A 21,784-nucleotide genomic window follows, 5' to 3' on the forward strand; every position below is an offset into this window, starting at 1 on the left:
ACAGAGCAAAATTCAAGGCTAGCTTAGATAACTTAGTGAGACATTGTCTTAAAATAAGAGGCAAACAGAGGGCCAGAGATAAACCTTGATGCCACAGTACACCCATGTGCTAGGAACAGGGCTCCATCCTCAGTACTGAAAAATAAAGAGGAGAAGAAAATAAATACCATGACTACAGGTATGATAGCTACAGGCCACATGGATGCAATATTCAATCATATGAACTTAAATATACAGCTTAGTCTCCCCATCACTCCAACCACAATGCAAAAGTTCATAGCCTTGGGAGCCCTGGGAACATTGCTGTCATCACAGAATCTTTGATTAAGCAGAAGCACTTTGCAAACAAGGGCTATGCAAGAAACCACAAAGAGTTGTCAACGATTTCTTAATATGTCTGTGGTCTGAAGCATTTCCCACAATTTCTTCAAACTGCAAGAGTAAAATGAATTATTGTGCATCCAGATATTTGCAGTAAGCCCTGCTCGTTCATGTTAGCTGGAGCCTGTTCCTTCTTCCTCACTTTGGTCCTGTATCTGGTGACTTCTATGGTCACACGTGTGGTGGTAAGTAGGGCAGTGGGGAGATGTTCCTTCTAAGGTTGGTGTTGCAAAGGCAAGAGTGGAGAGGGTAGGCTAAGAAGAAGCTTTCTTGAGGAGATTCCCACCCTCTCTAGTGAGGATTGAACCTAGGGCTTCCCACATGTTGTATCCTCAGGCCCACTTTCAGTTATTTTGAAACAGAGCCTTAAACTTACGATCCTCCTGCCTCCATCTCCCTAGAGTTGGACATGCCTGCTTTGGGGGGACATATGTAAAACCATATTGACACATCTCTTCAAATGGCTCAGATAATGAAGCAAGAGAGATTCTATCAGCATGCCAACATGCAGCAGCAGCACAGCCTCTCCCTCCAGCTGACCAGGAGTGCAGCCAACTGGCAGTACCCACTGTCTGACTATCACCCTTGCCCGGAGGTTGGCATCTGCTGAAGAGCGATGCCTCTAGGTTAAGTGTTTTCTCCAGTGGAAGTTTACATCCAATAACTGGCTGATAGAACTGTGAAATGCAGTCTCGTCACCTTCCATCTCAAGGTCTACGCAAACTGTAGAATTCCCTGTGGAGTCAGCATTTGTTGTGACTGACTCAATCTTATCCTTATCCAATACCGTCTTCTTTCCTTCCTCTCTCAGGTGTAAATCCCAAGGCTACTCCCTCATAGCTTCTTTCAGCACCAGATATCTCCACCTCAATAGTCCATATGCCTTGGAACCCAACCCTTTTACACAGACACACATACACATGTGCGTGCAAGTATACAAACACTTACATAAATATACTTACATAGAAACATAGTTTACAATATTAATAGATCAAAAGAAAAATCATGCAATTACTTCAACCATTAAAAGACATTTTTAAAGTAACTCACATTTCCAATCAAAGCCTTTATTTAGTAAAATAGGAATGAACAAAATATGCATGCACTAATTTAAAGATTAATCACTAATAGCCAATATCAGTCTTAGTGATATTAGATATTCTATTCTTTGTAAATTTTTCTTTTTTGTTTTCTTTGGTACTGGATAGACCCTAGGACTTTGTATATGCTAGGCAAATGATTCTAGGCAAATGCTCTATCAATAAGCTAAACCCTGAGCCTTTGGTGTTTGTTTTGTTTTGAAGTGGGGGTCTTAAAAAGATTAGTAGCCTAGAATGGGCTTCAATTTGTCATCCTCCAATCTCAATTGGAGGCTATTTTGTAGTAAGAGAAATCCTTAAAGAGAAAAATGGAAACAAAAATAATAAAAATAAAACAACAAACAAACAACAACAACCACCACCACTACCACCACCACCACAAAACACACACACACACACACACACACACACGGAAGATTACCTGTAGCCAATTCTAGAATAGAGTCAGCCAAGGAAGGCTCTGTTGACATGTTTGATTCTACTAACCCTTCTGGACAAACAGCCTTTAGTCACAGAGAAGATAGAGTGCGTGATTTCATAGAGGAATGCTAAGACCACAACTACATGGAAAATGTTTCTGTCTCTTTAAGCCATCATCATCCGGCCTTTCTCTCAGTTTCCTGATCTCTAAGACCCAGGCAGCCTAGCGACTTCCTCTATGCTCAGCCCTGGGCAAGGAGAGACTTCTGCACTCACAAGCGAAGGGAAGGCGAGGCCGGGGCTTCTCTGGGTCACTTCAGGGACTGTCAGCAAGAAAGGTGAGCCTGAGGCTGTGAGCTGGGGTGGAGAGGAAGCTGGGCTGTGAGACCAAAGTGTCTGGTACCTATACACCTGCATTGTACAAAGCACTATGCAGGAGCACTCCGAGCGAGCGTGCATCACAGGCAAGGGGGGCTTCCGGATGCGTTAGGATGGCCTGGGCTTCGAATCGACAAGTTTGGAGGAAGTCTTAGGAGTTCACACATCTTTGATGAACAAAGCTTATCTCTTCCCTCACTCTTTTCGTACAGTAAGGGAAATGTACTCTAGATCTCCTCCCAGGAGCAAAGCACAGTCCATTCCTCAAAAAAAAAAAAAAAAAAAAAATAGAGTTTTCTGATTTGCATGGTATCTTTAGCTGGTGATGTCTGGTGTATCAAAGAAACTTAAAAGGTCTTGAAAAAACATGTCTTTACCTAGTACCTTCCAGGACTGTGTACTTTGGCCAAAAAACAAGTTAAAGAGTAAAGTGATGAATTTTGAAAGAAATTTCATTAAATGTTTCTTTCTATAGAAAAAAAAAGCACATTCAGCAAAGGCAAACGATCCTTCTGTGTCCTTATAAACCATGCTTTCATGGCTACTCCTCATGGGCCACGTCTGTCTCTCAGAAGTCTCTTCTTCTCCTTGCCAGTCGGAGGGGCTCTAGCAAACTTGAGAGGAATGGAATTAGTCCTCACTTGTCTTCCTGGAGTTTGTCCCACTCCAACTGCAGGGATACCTCTGTTTCTCCGCGTCTACAAGGAAGGGTTTAAGAAATAATGTTCTTCAAATTCTGGATGCAGATTAAGCTTGTGAGAAAGATACTACTTGTTGTATCAGAACAACTGAGGATAGATCCAAGAAGTGTGATGTTGAGGGGAACACCTAAATACTTCAAAAAAACAAAACAAACAAACAAAAAAACCAAAAACCAAAACCAACCAACCAACCAAACAAAAACCAAACCAAACCAACCAAACAAACAAACAAAAAAGCCCCAAAAAACAAAAACCAAAACCCCATCAAGCTTGTAGGCAAGGACCTGGACTATCCCGGGCTCTCTTGAGCATATAGAACTGCATGTGCTTTATGTTCCCAGATAATAGAAACATTTATCGCCCGAGATTTCACTCGGTGTTTGCCTTTCTCTTAGAAACTATCAAAGGAAGCCCAGCCTCCACTCTGAACTCTGGAAGCCCCAGCGTCCTGCCCTGGGCTTCCATGGAGTCCCTGTGCCTCCTCCTCATTTTCCCCCAGGAAGAGCTCCTCCAGCTCCTGCAGAAGCCTTGCTCATTGCTCTCGCTCTTACCTTGCTCATTGCCCCCGCTCTTACGGCTGTTTCTTCAGTTCTGATCTGTGTCATTTGTGGGCATTTGCTGATTTCTGCACACAGGACAGAGACATGGAATCCCACAGAGTGTTTGACTAAAGGCTTTGGGAGATGGAAGGGGTATTAGCCCATCTGGTTTGCAAAGCCCTTCTGTGGGAGATAGGCTATTGAGTTAACATTACCCTTCTCTGGTGTTGTGCCCACAGGAGGAAGAGAGGGAGGGAACATGTCACCCATAGTGGAGACAAAGAGATGGAGCATGAAATGGTGGAGAGATGCAGATAAGCACTCAGACAGGAATGTGGAACCAAAGCTATCACCAGAGAAAGGCCAGGGAGAGGTTGAATCTGATTTCTGGGCAGTCACTGGCTGAGACCTGTTAGCTGAATAAGAGGTTGGAGTAGCAGACTGGGGGGGGAGGGGGGGGCACTGCTTTGCGCTTAGGGACTCCTGGAATTAGGCTTAAGTGACCCGGAAGTGCTTGGCTGTACCAGATAATGTTACAACCAGAACATAGGTAGTAGAAGGGGAAAGTTTAGAGCAAAGGGCTTGGAGACTCATAAGACAACTTTGTGGCGTTGGTTCACTCCACCTTTCCTGAGGTCAGGAGAGAAAGCTCAGGTTGTCAAGCTAGCATTGCAACCATCTTTCTGGTCCCCCTAGATGTTATTCTTCAAAATCCAGATGCTATCTCTAAGAAGGAATAGAAGAACTTACTATGGTGGACAAAAGGTGCCCCCGAAGTGCCTGTAAACGGAAGCGCACGCCTAAATGCTCGGCTCCTTGCAGACAAAAGCCTTGCTTTGTATTCTTTAGAATTTGCCTGACTCTGTGGTTGGGTTTTGCTCAGCTGCAGGAATGAGCACACAAATGAGAAAACCAAAACCGAGAGCCTTCTAAGAAGCATGGGAGGAAGGAAGATGGCAAGAGATGAGGAAGACGCCTATGGTAAGAGCCTTTCTGGGGAAATGCAACCTGGCTTCTGTGTGAGCTCAGAGTAAGAAAGGGAAGAAAGGGGTGGAGCTTCCTCAGGTCTGCAAGCTGCTGGGATGAAACAGCAGCCCCTCCCCTGCACTCCCTTCGAACCACCACCACACCCACCCACACATACTGGGCCCACCTGGGAGCTCAGAGCTTTGACCAGCCTGTCACTGGTTCCCACAGCATGAAGGGATAAACCTACTCTGGTTTCCACAAAAATGACACGGGATGGGAAATCCAGTCCTAGAGTGAGCTTCACTCATCAGGTCCCCAGTGTTAGGAGGATGGGGAATTAACTGGGTATCAGTATTTGGAGTCAGGGAGATAACTGGGTGGGTAAAGGCTGCCAAACCTGATGAGCTGATTTCAGCTTCTGAGCCCACATGGTGGAGGGAGGGAACGGACTCCTGAAAGCCGACCTTTAGCCTCCACAGGACATGGCTGTTTGCCCCCTAAGTAAATAAAAGGTAATAAAATATTAACCACGAGGAGGGAGCTGGCTTGAGACAAGCGAGGAGAAAGAGGGAAGAAGATGAATTCTCTTCTCTAACTCTCGAACAACCTTGAGAAAGCCCCATGTGTCAAAGCTTTGAGTTGTGTCCTAGACTGAGCACTTCCTGCGTTTACACAGGGAACACGTGGTAGGCTGCAGCCAACCCCAATTGTCTAGGATTGAGGGGCTCCCCTGTGCTTGATGGTCCGCATCTCAGAGTGGGGGTTGGGGGCGGGGGAAGGAACCCTGGTGTCTCAATTCAGCATCAGGTCGGCCTGTGTTCAGGACCAGAGACCCTGGTGAACCCAGGAGTTATAAAGGAATATTTTGTGAAACGTCAGCAGGAGCATCTGCAGGTGCACAGAGAATCCAAATGCAGAAAGGAGAGACGGGGAAGAACCTGAGCTCAGAGAACCCAAAGCAGATGGGAGCACCAGGCTTCCAAGGAGAACAGGCAATGTGGGTCCTTCCCTTGTATGCTGAAGGCTTGAATACAAGTCTTTCCCAGAGGAAAGCCTGTGTCTCTGACTCAATGCTGCCACATCTGATCCTCAGGCTCAGAGGACTCCAGGGCCCCGCAGATGCCCCAGCTGAGGCTCATCCTAGTGGGCAGGACTGGGACCGGCAAGAGTGCCACTGGCAACAGCATCCTGGGTCAGAAGTGCTTCCTGTCCAGGCTGGGGGCGGTGCCTGTCACCAGAAGTTGCACTTTGGCCAGCAGAATGTGGGCCGGCTGGCAGGTGGAGGTGGTGGACACCCCGGATATCTTCAGCTCCGAGATCCCGCGGACCGACCCTGGGTGCGTGGAGACAGCCCGCTGCTTTGTGCTGTCGGCCCCTGGGCCGCACGCGCTGCTGCTGGTCACCCAGCTGGGTCGCTTCACCATGCAGGACAGCCAGGCGCTGGCCGCGGTGAAGCGGTTATTCGGGAAGCAGGTGATGGCGCGCACTGTCGTGGTGTTCACGCGCCAAGAGGACCTGGCTGGAGACTCCCTGCAGGATTATGTGCACTGCACGGACAACCGCGCGCTGCGGGACCTGGTGGCCGAGTGCGGGGGCCGCGTGTGCGCCCTCAACAACCGCGCCACAGGCAGCGAGCGCGAGGCTCAGGCTGAGCAGCTGCTGGGCATGGTTGCGTGCTTGGTGAGGGAGCACGGGGGCGCGCACTACTCCAATGAGGTGTATGAGCTGGTGCAGGACACGCGGTGCGCTGACCCCCAGGACCAAGTAGCCAAGGTGGCAGAGATAGTGGCTGAGCGCATGCAGAGGCGCACCAGGTTGCTAGCTGGGCTGTGGGGATGGCGGAAATTCTACTGGAAGGGCTGGAGGCGTGGTTTCTCTGTCTTCCTGGGTGTGGCCATCTTGATCTACCTGCTGTTCTACAGAAAGGGCTTTGGGGACCAGAATAACAGATAAAGCTGGTGTTAGAAGATGTTCCGTTTTTAAAAAAGAAATAGTTAGAATTCTGCTCAGAGCTTTAATGATTCACAGTGCAGTGACTTGGCATCAACTTTGCTAAGGTTCTGTTGTGTGAGGAGCGGGTGTGGCGGCAGTACCAAAGGCACCAGGGACTGCAGCTAAGTCTTATGGCTTGCACCTGACTTCCTCATACACCTGAATATAAGCCACAAACATCATGAGAGCTGCACAGGTGCACCAGGATACTGGTGAATCCATTTTGATGGAGATATGCCCCTGCTGCCCTGATTAGCTGAAGCTGCGTGCCTGGTGAGGTGGCGTGGCCTGCTGTGGGTGGATGGGAACTGAGAGTATATAAGAGTGAGAGGCCCAGGGTTCGGGGGAGATATAAACAAGAAGAAAGATGAAGACTGAATAAACTGCTGTTAGAAGGACTGGTGGTCGTGTCGTTCTTGCTGGTCGAGAGCTGACGCGACACTGTTGTGCTGAGTCTCTGTTTTAACTATATGCATTCAGAGTTTTAAAAATACAAAACGCTTCCTTCAGACATTTCATCATCCCTGTGGTCCATCCTTCCCTTAATATAATGAAATACACCCAGGAGCTTGTAAATGGGGGCAAAAATCACAGCGCAAAGAGAACACACATTTTCTTTTCCTCTTTTTTTTAAAAATAATGTTCTTACTTATTCCTTGAGAATTTCATATATTTTGATCATATTCTCTCATTTTTCCCGAGTCCTCCCAAATCCTTTCCACCTCCCTACTCACAAAACCTCATGAAGGCTGCCCTGAGGTATGCATACACCCAGTGTCACTTCATTGAAGAAAATTGATTTTCCTTCTCCCAGGAGCTATGGTTTGTGACTAGCTCCTGAGTGGAGTGGGACTTTGTGCCCACAGCCTTTGGGGGGATTTGTGTCGCACTTGCTCAGGTGTGGTGAACACGGTCACATCTACTAAAACTCATGTATGCACCTGCCCTGTTGTGTCTGGAAACAGTTTCCCTAAAGTCATCCACCACCTCTGGCTCTTACGGTCCTTCTGCCCTCTTTCCACAGAGATGAGATGAGCCAGCCAGGGATCTCCTTCCAGTGTTCACACCAAAGCACAGGGTCTAAAAATTGACTTCATTAATTAACATCAATAATGAGAGATGAGTCACCGCCTATCTTCAAAAGAACACTTGCCATGACTTTTGGAGGGTTTAATTTGTTCCTCTGTAAAAAAGATATCAAAGGTTCTTTTTAAAAAGAATTGTTTCAAGATGGACTTGATTGCACATGTCTGCTAGGAGGCGTAGGCAAGAGGAGCAGATGTTCCCCTCCCAGGGCCCTTGGTTCAACTCTTAGTACTGGGTGGTTGTGGTCTTCATGGGGTGATGTGAACTCTGGTCTCTGGCAGGTTTCTGAGAGACTCTGAGCTTTTCTGATGAGTTAAGAACCAAAGGTTGAATAAAAATCAAAATGGGGGAAAAAATCTCTTCAATGGGACAGAACCATCACTCGGAATTCTCTTTTCCTTTCTTTCTTAAAAATAATAAAAAAAATAATGATGATGATGATAATAATGAAACCCAAACCTCTTAGGACCTTTTGTTCTCCCTCTTTGCCTTTGCCTTGAGATGTACATCTTTAAAAAAAAAACAAAAAACAAACAAAAAAAAACAAACAAACAAAACAAAACAAAAACAAAAACAAAAAACTGTTTTGAGTTGAAGAGTGGGAGGATCTTGTGCTCACAGCAGCCTCTCTTTGAATTGCAAACATCCAGAACCTCCCTAGCACCCTGGGAATGTAGGGATCTAGCTTCAGCTGAAGCCTGACTGCAGGGCCCTCTCGGTTGCAGACCTTCCTCTTGCCCTAAGGACATAACAAGCTCTAGCAACTAGCAGGCACAGCTGGTCGCTACTGAGTTTAAGATAAAGGACAGAGACACTAATAAAGGATGCTGCTACATCTTCTTGAGGCTAAGGCTTTTTATTAGACTGACTCACACAGTGGCTTAGGCTGGCTTCTAACTCAAGGCAATCCTGCTGCAATCCCCTGACAAACTAGGATAAGAATAAGCCACCATGCTTAACTTCAGTTATGTCTTCTCTTAAAAATACAAGCAGAGGGCTTTATCTACCTAGCTTTAAACTAACTGTCCTTCCCTCCTTTCATCTCTCTTCCTTCCTCCCCCCCCCCCCCCACTTTCTGTGCAGTCTCTTAGAATGTCACCTCCCTAGACCCCTTGAAACCCTAGTGTTCACAACAGAGAGCCAAGTATACTTTCCTGACAATAGAAAGCATCATGGGGGAATTCTCTGAGATGAGAATCACCTTGCATAAGCCAGCACTGTGTATTATGTTCAAGGCTTAAACTTAACAGGTACAAAGGTAAAGAAATACTTCACCCTGCCCATCTGGACATTCCATAGGCGAGAAACTGTACAATGACCACCTATGGCTGTGTCAACAAATAGCAAAGAAGGGGTAGCCAGTACCGGGTCTCCTGTCTGAGCTTAGCTGCTCTTTGAGAGGGGGCAGTCCGGGTTCTCCGGGGCCAGTGCTGCTTTTCTGTCCCTCTTTAGGAGTTCTGAATGCAGAGCCTGTGACATGAGACCCCAGGAGCTTGGGGAAGTGCAGATGCTCAGCTTGGGTGCTGATGGGGAACCTGGGACGCAGCACTTTCCAGCCACACATGGGCTTTCTTGAAAAGGGTGGCTGTCTTCCACTTCTCAGGCTCCGAGAACTGTGCCCTCAACACCCCCTGAAGGGGAAATGAGTAGGGCCGGGAGGCTTTCCACAGGAAGTGGTCATTGACTAAAGCAGTTTCACTGTGTTCTGGCAAATGTTCAAGGCCTTTCCACCTACCCGAGGGGATATAGTCTGCAGGGCAGTGTGTATTCCGTCACCATGGGCTTTCTTTTCCTGCCTTCGGACTCTGGATTCATGGCTCTGCATGTAGCTGTTCTGTGAGAGCACTGCTCAGCAGGCACAGGCCCACCGCATACCTGTAAGGGTAAAGAGGAACCCGCCAGGGCGCTGACAGCCGCTTGGGAGCCAGGGAGCCGCTGTGCACTCGGGTGAGCTTGGTGTGTTGGGTTTCCTGGACAGTGAAAGAGCAGTGAATTGAGGGTCGGCGACAGCATAGAGTGGGACAGAGCCCTGAAATTTCCATGCCATCATCCCTAGGCCCTAGGCTTTCCATCTCACCATCTGCGCCTTTCTGAAACCCTCAGTTAACAAAGGTGATGGTTTTTTGATGGAGGAGTAATTAAAGTCCGAGCCACAGGCTTTCCCAAGCTCCCCCAGCAGGTGGAGCACATTTCTTCATTTTATCCCAGACTCCCCAAAGCCTACTAGGCCAGATAGACCTCATCTGAAGGAGGGCAGGATGAGTTCTTAAGGCTCTACAAGCCAGAGTGAAACCTCTATGTTCCTTCCTATATGGTCTAGCCCTTCCCTGAAAGACAGGTCAGTGAATTCTACCTTAGAATCTTGTCTGAAAACCACCCCATTCTTCATGGCCAGGTATCCCACACCTTCCCTTAACATACCCCAAGAAGCTGTGGTATGTTAACAGTATTATGTTTTAGATGTGTATGAACACCCTCGTTGTCAGCTGAACTTTACAGTAGAGGGTACTATTTCCAGGACTCTTGCCTACTAACCTGCCCTGTGACTCTTAGTACCTGGACATAAAGGAACAGGGGAGGGGCAGATGGGTGGAGCAGATGCGAGTGAAAATGTTTGTTTTGGTTTTAGTTGTGTGAGGAAATACACTGGTGCCACTGGAGACTTGTGGAGATCAGAGGACAGCTTTCTGAAGTCATTTCTACCCTTCTGCTTGGTGGAAACGGCTTCTCTCTTGTTTCTGCCACACCCTGGGCTAGCTGGCCTGACAGCCTCTGGCTGATTCTCCTATCTCCACAGGCTGCCTCACTGTGTATAGTGCTGGGATTACAGAAGCAGGCTCTGGTGCTCAGAGTCAAGTCTCCAAGCTTGTGCATCAGGCGCTTTGCCCTAGGCGTCCTTGTTGCCTGCCGGTACTTAACAAGGAAGACAAGAAAGACTCTCTCAACTTCCTGACTGAACTGTGTCCTCATTGCTTGGTAAAATAAATTGTCCTGATAAGCTGGCTTGGCTGTTTTCAGACGAGAATGAACATTTGGGTTTGTGCTTCTGCCTTCTCCTTGAGTAATGCCTTCCTGCTGACCCTTGTCAGTTGCCACGGCCCACACACTGCCCACACTGGGGAAAGTTAGCAGAACTTTCCCTTTGTAGACGAACTCTACCTCCACTCTGTCTGCCCACAGTTGTGTGCTCTGCAGGTCAACAGTCACATCTCTTCATGTCCATCACACCTCCTCCCCTTCCCTCTGTTTCTAGGCTGTTGACTGACTTCTCCTGTTTGATCTGTGACTCATTTTAATGTCTCTATCTCATTACCCTGCTTCACCTCTGTGCATTTGCATATTTAGTCATATCTGCCAACTAATTTGTTTCTCAGTGGAACATATGTCCCCTGTGGTATGTCTGATTTCTCAGAAAATAATTCAGAAACTTCCCTGCTAATTTTGCTGAGTTTGGTTATGACAGTCACACTGCACACATGCAACTGACACTGAGCACCAAGTTGGGTTCAAATTGAAATCCTTCAAAACAGAACAGATGCCTCCCTTATCTTTGAGTAATTATTTTTCTCCATTGGGTATTTTTGTTTTATAAAAACATGAACCTAGACATAGAAGTACAGTTCTCAGTGTTGGTTTGGGAGAAAATTACAGCAATCAATACCCAAGTATGTGTCCAAAGTATGGGGCCAGCAGCAGCATATGTGGGGTTCCAGGAAGAGAGGATTGTAGATTTATTGCAGATGATCCCTCCCAACTCCCCACTGACTATTAAATCCAAAAGAAGACACAGATGAAAGAAGCCATTTGGGGAAGGTTTAGCTATAAGGCAAATATGTGACTCTGGGGAGGTCATGTAACTTTAATAGAAATGCCAAGGGTCTGTCAATAACAACACAGGGGACACAGGGGAAGATGGTCACACAAGAAGCCTGGGAATGAGGTCTGCACCCAGGACGGTCATGGTGGGGAAATTCAGCTTCATCCCCACTGACACTGTACCTGGCACCTTCAAATCCAGAAAATTAGTAGAAATGATGCTCTATAATTTGAAGAATTTTAATAAAAATCTGTATATAGTTTACAGTAGTCAGAATGGTGTGTGAGAAATAGCCATGAGAGGGCTGTTCTTCTGTGGGAGCAAGGAAAGGAGGGAGAGAAGACCAGGGAAGGGAAGGGAAGGGAGGGGGAGGGGAGGGGAGGGGAGGGAAGGGGGGGGAGGGGAGGGGAGGGGAGGAAAGGGAAGGGAGGGGAAGGGAGGGGAGGGGAGGGGAGGGGAGGGGAGGGGAGGGAAGGGAAGGGAAGGGAAGGGAAGGTAAGGGAAGGGAAGGGAAGGGTGTGAGGAGGTGGACAGGCAGGGAAGGAGAGAGAAGAGGAAGAGAGGAAGAGAGGAAGAAGATGGCCTTAAGATATTCTGACAATGTGAAAATAATTGATAGTTTACTATGAAGAAGTCACCCCCTCAAAAAAGCTGTTTTTTTTTTCCAAAATAAAATTGTGAAAGACAAAATAACAGAAACATCCAAATATAACACACATGCTATGAGGTGTTGTAAATCTAACAACCAGTCCTATGTCCGTAAGGCTGATTAAAACAGAGTGTGCCATCATGGAACAGCTGTGGAGATTTGGGGATTTTTTTTCCCCTGAGATCCTGGGGCGAGCAAGAGCTGACTTACCTCGCTCAGGGTGAAGCCTGGTCATATCCATCTAGCTAACAGAAAATCTGTGCTCTAGGTGAACTGTTCAACAGGAGTGCTGAGGGGTGCCTGGGGGGACTATTTTACAGCATTCTTTGTTGTGAAAAGCAACAATTTCAGAGCAGTTTAGATGTCAATAAAAAAATGAATAACATTGCAAAAATGACATTTATGTAAAGGTTTAACATGAAATTTTCTAAGCATGTATATGCAAATACATATAAAATACTTACAACATGTAAAAGCATCAAAATACTGATTGCTGTGAAGGCCAGAATGAGAGAGCGAGACAGAAGATTTGGGAAAAGACAAAAAACCATGAAGTACATCTGTGATGTTTTAATTTTTAAATCAGATCGTGCAACGACATGGGAACAGCAAATCAATTATGTTCATTGCAAATGGTGGCCATTTGTCTTTATTCTGTTCAGTTTTTTTTTTCCATGCACATGTTTCCAAGTACAACTATGTTTTAAAACTACAAATGTTTAAAAACTAGATGACTAACATGAGCCAGAAGTTCACCCAGGGGCAGTTGGTGTCACAGACTAGCCCTTCCTGTTCCATGTTTCCATTTTATCATACCAGAACCATTGAAACAACATTACAGCCCTGTGCACAGACTATGTATGCCATGCTCAATCCAGTTTCTTGCTGAATGTTCTTAAATACAAAGACTGTGGTCATTGTTAAACCAGGACCTCAGAGCCAGGCAGGGAAGACGCTTTGTCTGACCGCCTGACCTCCTTCCTCTCAGGTCAGTCCTTGGAGAAGTTGCCATACTCCATTCGTTCCTCCCAGGGAAAGTATGCTGGATGGCTTCTTTGCCAATGGTACGTTTTCTGGACATGCATGGTACTTCAAACAAATCAATGGTATTCACAGCAGAGCAGTTATTTTCTCTAGTCGGGCAAGGTCGTCTACACTTGTTAAGTTTTTGTTGTTGTTTGTTAGTTTTTTGTTTGTTTTATTCTGGTCTATTTCTTGCTCATAGAAGAATGCTTCCCACAGTTTGTACTTTCAGCTTGAGGAGGGAGTCAGTTCCTCTGTAGTGAACATTCGCTTTCCTGGGAGTGAGAGAAAACAATAGCAATAGCACATTGTGCCGCCTCACTCCAGCTGTTACTTGCAGATATTTGAAAGTAACACATAGGTCGGAGAGTTAGCAATGGAACTGGCCACCCAAGGAGAGTTACCCTTAGTTATCTGAGTCGAGGTGCCTTACCAGTCCCCAAATGGATCCGACTTTAATTCCTTCCCATTTTTGTTCCAGAAGAGAATGGAACACCTTCAGAAGAGCACATATGGAACTATAGTTCAAGGTAAGAAAACACCAAGGTCCTAAGAGATTGAGAACTGGAGGGAATAACTGTTCCTTGTCTCACTCCAAAACAGGTGCAGAGACTCAGTTAAGATCTAGGGGAATAAAAGGCAACTGGTATTTTTTCCTCATGTTTCCAGTTCTATTATGTCTAAGCTATTGGGGTTTTTTCGTGTATACAGATGCGCACATACTCACATGCATGTGCACACACATGTGCATATACACACACATACTTGCACATACACACTCCTCTGTAACACTGTGGAAGCTTGTCTTTGACACTCATTCAGAGTTAGAAGGGCCTGGAACTTAATTGTGACAGTTTCTTCATCTCCTCTCAGTTGCATACATTGTAAAAAATCATTTAAAATGATTATTTCATTAAAAAGACCCCCCCCCCCCATTGCGTCCCACTTGACCAGCAAGAAAGACGCAACAAACCAGAATCTTCCGCGGCAAGAGCTTTATTGCTTACTTCTCAGGAAGATCCCGAACCGGGAAAATGGCGCTGCTTTTATAACCCGCAGCGTGACATTTCAGCACCTGATATGGCGTGACAGCTCCTGATTCGTTGCTTGCCCATCACCCCACTATTACACCCCGAGAATGGGAGTGACTAGGAGTGAATTCACTCTCGCACCTGCGTACAAGGCTTGTTTACTAGTTAGGCACAGCGGAGGCCCGCGCCATCTTATAATGGCGATTGCTCGCGGCACACACGGCTCTCCTCAGAGATTACTGGCGGCATGCATGCGATTGCTCGCAGCACGTACCGGCTCTCCACCCCCCCCACCCCCCAGGGCTGGCGAGATGGCTCAGTGGGTTAAGAGCACCCGACTGCTCTTCCGAAGGTCCAGAGTTCAAATCCCAGCAACCACATGGTGGCTCACAACCATCCATAATGAGATCTGTCGCCCTCTTCTGGTGCATCTGAAGACAGCTACAGTGTACTTACATATAATAAATAAATAAATAAATCTTTAAAAAAAAAGTGAATGAATATTTAAAAAAAAAAGACCCCCCCCAGAAGACTAAAGGAAACAAAAACAAAACAAACCAACAAAACAACAACAACAACAATAACAAAAAACCCAGCACAGTATAAAAGGAATAAAATGTTTGCTTTCTGTGACAATGAAACTTGAACTGAGGCCCTCCTGCTTGCTGGATGGGCACTCTACCACTGAGCTACACCCCAGCTTTCTACCCAAATGAGAGATTTTTAGTCTATAATGTACTTAAAACTTGTTTGGATTCACAGGACAGCCCTAGATCTTCATCCCTTCAATGCTGGAGACTTGAGCTCTTGGCTCCCTAATGCCCCACCCCCCAGCACTCCTAACGTTATGAGCCCTGGGCCACACCTGTCTGATCAGAAGACCTTTCTGACATGTCCTCTTCATCTGCTTCTAAGTGTTTCTAACCATCTTCTCTTCCACCCTTCTCCAGCCACCCACTGTAGTATCAATTCCCAGACTTCCAAGTGACATTAACTGTAGCCCTCCCTCATCTCAAATTCAAGTGCCTCTTTGCTTCCTGCATATCCAGCCAGATCTGAATGTAAGTCACAGCAGCTCTTCCACCTAAGATACCTTCGTGGGTAGGGGCACACACTGAGCACATTTACACAGTCTTTCTGGAGATCTATGGGTAAGGAGATGACTGTCAGTCAAGGCTTCTCATCCATCTCTGCCTCCTTCTAAACTCATACTTATTTCATGACCAGTTTTCTGGAGCACTGCCCTAAGCATCTTCCAGGGGACAGCACAAAGACCTTTTCTTCAGAAATGACCTATTTGTCTTGGTTCAGATGGAACAGAGCCTCTCCTGCCTATGGCACTTCTACCCTTGGCTGACTTCCAATAGGCACGCTGGGAAAGTCAAGAGCCACCTAAAATTATAGGCAAGGAGTTGGGAACATTAAATGATGCCTATTTTTCTGGGCTAGAGGGCCATTGCTTTGAAGAGCTATCCACAAGGACCATGACATCAAAGTCAGAATTACTAAGTGAAACACAACCTTCTCTTGTCTACAGGACCAGAAGCCCACTGTGTACAAGAATCTAGCTGCCTGAGGATCCTCCTGGTGGGCAAATCTGGCTGCGGTAAAAGCGCCACAGGGAACAGCATCCTCCGACGACCAGCATTCCAGTCCAGGCTCAGAGGCCAGTCTGTGACCAGGACCAGCCAGGCAGAGACAGGCACATGGGAGGGGAGGAGCATCCTAGTGGTAGACACACCCCCCATCTTTGAGTCAAAGGCCCAGAACCAAGACATGGACAAGGACATCGGAGACTGCTACCTGCTGTGTGCCCCAGGACCCCATGTGTTGTTACTGGTGACCCAGCTGGGACGCTTCACAGCTGAAGATGCCATGGCTGTGAGGATGGTGAAGGAGGTCTTTGGGGTAGGGGTCATGAGGCACATGATCGTCCTCTTCACCCGCAAGGAAGACCTGGAAGAGAAGTCCTTGGAAGAGTTTGTGACCCACACTGACAACCGCAGCCTGCGCAGCCTGACTCAGGAGTGTGGGAGGAGGTACTGTGCCTTCAACAACAGGGCCTCTGGGGAGGAGCAGCAGGGGCAGCTGGCAGAGCTCATGGCCCTGGTGAGGAGGCTGGAACAGGAGTGTGAGGGCTCCTTCCACAGCAATGACCTCTTCCTTCATGCTGAGGCACTCCTTAGAGAAGGTTACAGTGTGCACCAGGAAGCCTATAGGTGCTACCTGGCCAAGGTGAGGCAGGAGGTGGAGAAGCAGAGGCGGGAGCTGGAGGAGCAGGAGGGCAGCTGGATAGCTAAAATGATTTGCACAGTCAAGTCCTGCTGGAGCTCCCACACTGCAGCATGTGCTCTTCTTATTGTGCTTGGTTTGACTCTTCTCACCACTTTCATTAACTTGTGTATTAGCAGGTGTAAATGAGCCTTTTTTGGGTGATTTCTTCCATCATCCTTGTCCCCCAAAGTTCCCCATCTCATGTCAGGGAACCTCAGTCTTCAATTAATTTCACTCTCATTTGATTCCCATGGATCAGACATGCCAGGGAATCTTCTTTTAAATACAGTTAGATTAAATAAAGGATGAAAGAAAAATGTATTTCTCTCTTTGTTGAAGTTGTGAGGATAGATGATGAAGCAAGTAGCTACCATTATAAAGGTCTGGGGGCTTGCACAAAGGAAGACACATGGACTGTTGTGGCAGTGGGTGTATCACTTCTAGATCCCCACTTCCTACAGATGTGATGTCAAGAGGAGAAATACACAAAGCTGAGAGCAGAGTCATACTTTAGTCAAGTATACCCTGACTTTCATGGTACCAATAAAGTCAGAACTCCATCATAATTCCACCCCGAGAAAGATAAAGATGGTGTGCATGAAGCACTGAGGTGGGAGGGCCAGGACATGAGTGGGGACCAAGTGAAGAGGTTACAGGAGCAGGGTAGGTCTTATCCCAGAAAAAGCAGGGTCAGCAGTCAAGAATCACATGAGCCAGAAAGTCTATGGTCAGAGATACAAAGGGCCAGAGGTGTGTATCTTGGGCTTGGAAGATTGTGTGGTGAGCATTATAGGCCCTCAACAACTCATGCAGGCAAAAGCCACTATGATACATAAACCTGATGAGCACTAAGTTTTTGAAGTACATGTAATTTTCATGTATGACACTAGAACATTGTTCTCCTGAATCCTTCAGCTATTTAAAAAAAAAAAAGGAAAGAAAGAAAAGATAAAGATGTGTTGGAGAACTGGTGCAGGAATTAGGATCATATACTGCTCTTCTAGAAAACTGGAGTTTGCAACCCAGCAACCAGACCTGGGAACCCACAACAAACTATAATTCCAGCTGTGGGTGATCCCTTCTGGCCTCCACAGGCACTGCAATCACATGTGCACACCCCAATACACACACACACACACACATACACACACACACACACACACACACACACACACACACACACAAATACCTTGAGGATACAAGAGATCCCAGATAGCTAAAGAGTAATCTTGACCAAAGAGCAATGCTGGGGGTATCATCAACATGATTTGAAATTATATTATTGAGACATAGTAACAGCATCAACAACAACAAAATAAGAAACACAGGTAAATAGAATAGAAGCCCAGACACTAACCTGTTGCGGTAAATCTCCAACCCAAATATACCCCAGCAATGAAAACACAACTCAGTTAATATGAATACATGCTGTGCACCTAGATTGGGCAGATCTTCCGCTACTCTACCATCTTCCACATCTATGAGACCCCTTAGAACTTGTGGTTTCTCCAGGCCATGTGCTTTTGTGCTGCTTTTCTTCCTCCTCCTCCTCTTCTATGTCCTCCCCCTCTTCCATTTTTTTCCTTCTTCTCTCTCCTCACCTTCCACTCCATCTTCCCTTTATCTGCCCAATTGACAGCTCTCCTTTATTTTACAAATTAAGGTGGGAAGCAGGTTTTCAGGAAATCACCTGAGTGCTGACTCATTCCTTGTTCACAACCCCTCACAGGAGAACAGAATTAAAATCAAATGTAATTAGACCCAGGGCTATTCACAACACTAATCCACACAGGCAAAGTCATTAGACTTTTGGCAAAGATGCAAAAAATATATATTAGATATTATTGAGACATAGTAACAGCATCAACAACAACAAAATAAGAAACACAGGTAAATAGAATAGAAGCCCAGACACTAACCTGTTGCGGTAAATCTCCAACCCAAATATACCCCAGCAATGAAAACACAACTCAGTTAATATGAATACATGCTGTGCACCTAGATTGGGCAGATCTTCCGCTACTCTACCATCTTCCACATCTATGAGACCCCTTAGAACTTGTGGTTTCTCCAGGCCATGTGCTTTTGTGCTGCTTTTCTTCCTCCTCCTCCTCTTCTATGTCCTCCCCCTCTTCCATTTTTTTCCTTCTTCTCTCTCCTCACCTTCCACTCCATCTTCCCTTTATCTGCCCAATTGACAGCTCTCCTTTATTTTACAAATTAAGGTGGGAAGCAGGTTTTCAGGAAATCACCTGAGTGCTGACTCATTCCTTGTTCACAACCCCTCACAGGAGAACAGAATTAAAATCAAATGTAATTAGACCCAGGGCTATTCACAACACTAATCCACACAGGCAAAGTCATTAGACTTTTGGCAAAGATGCAAAAAATATATATTAGAAAAAAAGACAGCATGAGCAGGTGATTAACTAAGCCTTTGCTAGGTCCCTGAGAGCAGGCCAGCTGAATCACTGTACTACTAACAATTGGCTGTACACTAACAATATAGGTAAATAAAAATCATATATACACAAACACACATACACACACACAAATATGTATATATATATATACACACACATGTATATATATGAATGGTATGAAAGAGAAGTAGAATTGTCCCAGGGAATAGAGGGACTAATGAGAGGAGAAAGGTAGGGTATGGAATGTGGGGGTTATGCTAACGGTGTAAGCCCCCAACTCAATGTGTTTCTTAGACCCCTAGAAACAAAGCCCAGCATGGAGTTCTTTTGCCTTCAGCCTGAAAAACCGATGACCACTGGGTGACCCACCTAATTCCAGGAACTGGCTCACCACAATCTTGACCCACCCAGGTGCCATTGTGTGCCATTGTGTAAGGGACCAAAAATGTTTGCCAAAGATAGCCTGTAACCTTTTCATAAGAGATGAGTTGTAATTCATCATCCCCATTCTTATGATGTTTACTCAGCTTCCCCCTTCTTTATGTTTTTTTTCCTTTAAAAAACCCTCAACTGCAACTGCTGAGGGTTGATCTCCTCTGCCCCTGTGCGGGTTATGAGCTCGGCCTTAGCATGCTGATTCCTGAATAAACTTCATGCGATATTGCATCAAGAACGGTCTCTCTTGAGTTATTGGGGCATCAGCTCATCCCGGGACTTGAGCGAGGGTCTCACCGAAACGGGGGTCTTTCAACAGTACATGGTAGACTTGCACGAAAATATTCTTTCCAACCCCGGTGCTATGTACAATAAATTTACACAAGCTTTAAATGTTATTTTTAAAAATTGACAGAAATAAAGATGTGCCTTGAGCACCCCATCCTTTTCATTTCCAGGCCCCCTTTCAGGTAAACCAGTTCTCCATGGCTGCTGGACAGCTACAGGTGGCAGCCAAACAAGGGGACTGAAAACAGGGGTACCCACTGAGAAACTCTGTCTTGAGTGGAGCTCCACAGAAAACAGAAGAAGTAACAGTATCCTGCATGGTAAGCAACGAACAGCATTAATGCTAGAGCTAGTTATAAAGTTTATTTTTTAGAGGCTATTGTTACAAGAGGGGCATTAAGGGGATACAGCTAGGCTGAAGAGGCGTTCACCTAGGGGTGACAGTGCAATGAGACAAGGGAATTCAATATAGGCACTTGTCTGAGCCAAGAGCTGCATCAGGTGAGAGGAACAGGGTTTAAAAAAATAGAAGTTAGAAAATTCTTAGCTCAAATAGATTTATGCTGTCCATGGTTCCCAGAAATAGGAATGGTAAATATACAAATAACAAGAGGGAGGGAGGGAGGGAGGGAGAGAGAGAGAGAGAGAGAGAGAGAGAGAGAGAGAGAGAGAGAGAGAGAGAATAGGTTTCAGGTTTCAGAAAAGCAGTTGTCCCCTGTCTGGGACACTTTAGCAAGAGAGAAGGAAAATGGACATAAGCTATTTCAGAGCTCTCCTAGGGGCATGAGGAAATCATGTCCTGCTTCCTCTCCTGCTCTTGTTGGAGATATCTTTAGTTCTAGTTATATCTAGGTCCCTTTGGGACATCAAGTTCTCTTCCCTCTCTGTCTATTGTCTGTTCTTGGTGCACCAGTCTGTCCATGTTTGTTAATTTATGTCTGTTTTTGTTTCTTTGTTTGAATGATTATTGTTCTGTGTTTCATGTTCAAAACAAATAAATGGTTAAAACTTTATCTGCTGGCTTTACACCCCTTGATTTAGTTTAACTTGTTTAAAAGACAGTCTCAGTTGGCCTTTGGAGCCCTGCACTTTTAGCTGGGAGTCAAGCACAGCTGGAGAAGCCCTGCCAGGGGCTGATTATCTGCCAAGCCGATTTTAAAGGGTCCACTAGCTTTTTGGCATTTTTGGTAAGGGAGATGATGGCTGCATTTTTTTTCTAGAAAAATCTCTGCAATTGTGTTTATTGGGTTCAGCGAGTGACAAGGTGCTTTTTCTCTTGAAATTACAGCTAAAAAGAATAAGAAAATTTTGTTTGGTCTAAATATAAGCTGTGTGTAGCCACTTCGTTTTTGTTTCTGACTGGTTTTAAAGGTATAAATATGTTCTGCATGTCTTGGTTATAGAGTATTGACTTATAAGTTATTGGGTATGATTAGGAATTTGTAACACTGGTATCAGAAAGTTAGCTTACAACTGGTAACTCAGAGTTGGAGTCATTCTAAACAATAACACCTGGCATGAACCAACCCAGAGACATAGATCTCTAAAGGTACTTCTAAATTGGGATAATATTTTATGTAATTCTTATCCTAGAAACTAGATTTAAAAAGGATAGGGTTTAAAACAATGTCTCTTTAATTAGCTATTAAAAGTTGCACTGTCATGCATTCATATATGTACTGGCTGGTTTGACACAGCCAAGAGCTGCATCAGGTGAGAGGAGCAGGGTTTAAAAAAACAGAAGTTAGAAAATTCTTAGCTCAAATAGATTTATGCTGTCCATGGTTCACAGAAATAGGAATGGTAAATATACAAATAACATGAGAAAATGATTACTTGACACAGGCTGGAGTTATCACAGAGAAAGGAGCTTCAGTTGAGGAAATGCCTCCATGAGATCCAACTGTAAGGCATTTTCTCAATTAGTGATCAAGGCTGAAAGGCCCCTTGTGGGTGGGACCATCTCTGGGCTGGTAGTCTTGGTTCTATAAGAGAGCAGGCTGAGCAAGCCAGGGGAGGCAAGCCAATAAGTAACATCCCTCCATGGCCTCTGCATCAGCTCCTGCTTCCTGACCTGCTTGAGTTCCAGTCCTGACTTCCTTGGTGATGAACAGCAGTATGGAAGTATAAGCTGAATAAACCCTTTCCTCCCCAACTTGTTTCTTGGTCATGATGTTTGTGCAGGAATAGAAACTCTGACTAAGACAATATATAAGAATAGGCAGCCAAACTTTGTAATGTGAAAGTAATGCTCTTGGTATTGATTTTTTTAAAAAGA

At 45.6% G+C, this 21,784-nt stretch overlaps 2 protein-coding genes across 3 annotated transcripts; both read left to right on the forward strand.

Annotated features, from left to right (window-relative positions):
* Positions 1-2,129: 2,129 nt before the first annotated feature.
* Positions 2,130-6,878, forward strand: Gimap1 (GTPase, IMAP family member 1). Of its 2 annotated transcripts, none has more exons than NM_008376.3 (3): positions 2,130-2,239; positions 4,403-4,500; positions 5,582-6,878. In NM_008376.3, exons 2-3 carry the CDS (start codon positions 4,458-4,460, stop codon positions 6,439-6,441), a joined length of 903 nt encoding a protein of 300 aa, NP_032402.2. In that variant the 5' UTR covers positions 2,130-2,239; positions 4,403-4,457; the 3' UTR covers positions 6,442-6,878. The 2 variants fall into 2 exon arrangements, with proteins under 2 accessions (NP_032402.2, NP_787056.1); NM_175860.2 differs by having other exon boundaries at positions 4,409-4,500.
* A 2,401-nt stretch (positions 6,879-9,279) lies between these two features.
* Gimap5 (GTPase, IMAP family member 5) lies at positions 9,280-17,283 on the forward strand. The gene is made up of 3 exons (NM_175035.5): positions 9,280-9,513; positions 13,537-13,585; positions 15,624-17,283. The coding sequence occupies exons 2-3, from the start codon at positions 13,543-13,545 to the stop codon at positions 16,505-16,507; spliced, it is 927 nt and encodes a 308-aa protein (NP_778200.1). The 5' UTR covers positions 9,280-9,513; positions 13,537-13,542; the 3' UTR covers positions 16,508-17,283.
* Positions 17,284-21,784: the final 4,501 nt, after the last annotated feature.

Source organism: Mus musculus, chromosome 6, assembly GCF_000001635.26.
Source record: "Mus musculus strain C57BL/6J chromosome 6, GRCm38.p6 C57BL/6J".
Taxonomy (NCBI): domain Eukaryota; kingdom Metazoa; phylum Chordata; class Mammalia; order Rodentia; family Muridae; genus Mus; species Mus musculus.

What these genes read in the sequence shown, in the direction of transcription:
- Gimap5 (NM_175035.5), top strand. Translation starts at nt 13,543, where the DNA reads ATGGAACACCTTCAGAAGAGCACATATGGAACTATAGTTCAAG. An exon ending in ATATGGAACTATAGTTCAAG is followed by an intron (nt 13,586 to 15,623) that starts GTAAGAAAACAC and finishes TCTTGTCTACAG; the next exon opens with GACCAGAAGCCCACTGTGTA.
- Gimap1 (NM_008376.3), top strand. Translation starts at nt 4,458, where the DNA reads ATGGGAGGAAGGAAGATGGCAAGAGATGAGGAAGACGCCTATG. An exon ending in AGATGAGGAAGACGCCTATG is followed by an intron (nt 4,501 to 5,581) that starts GTAAGAGCCTTT and finishes TCTGATCCTCAG; the next exon opens with GCTCAGAGGACTCCAGGGCC.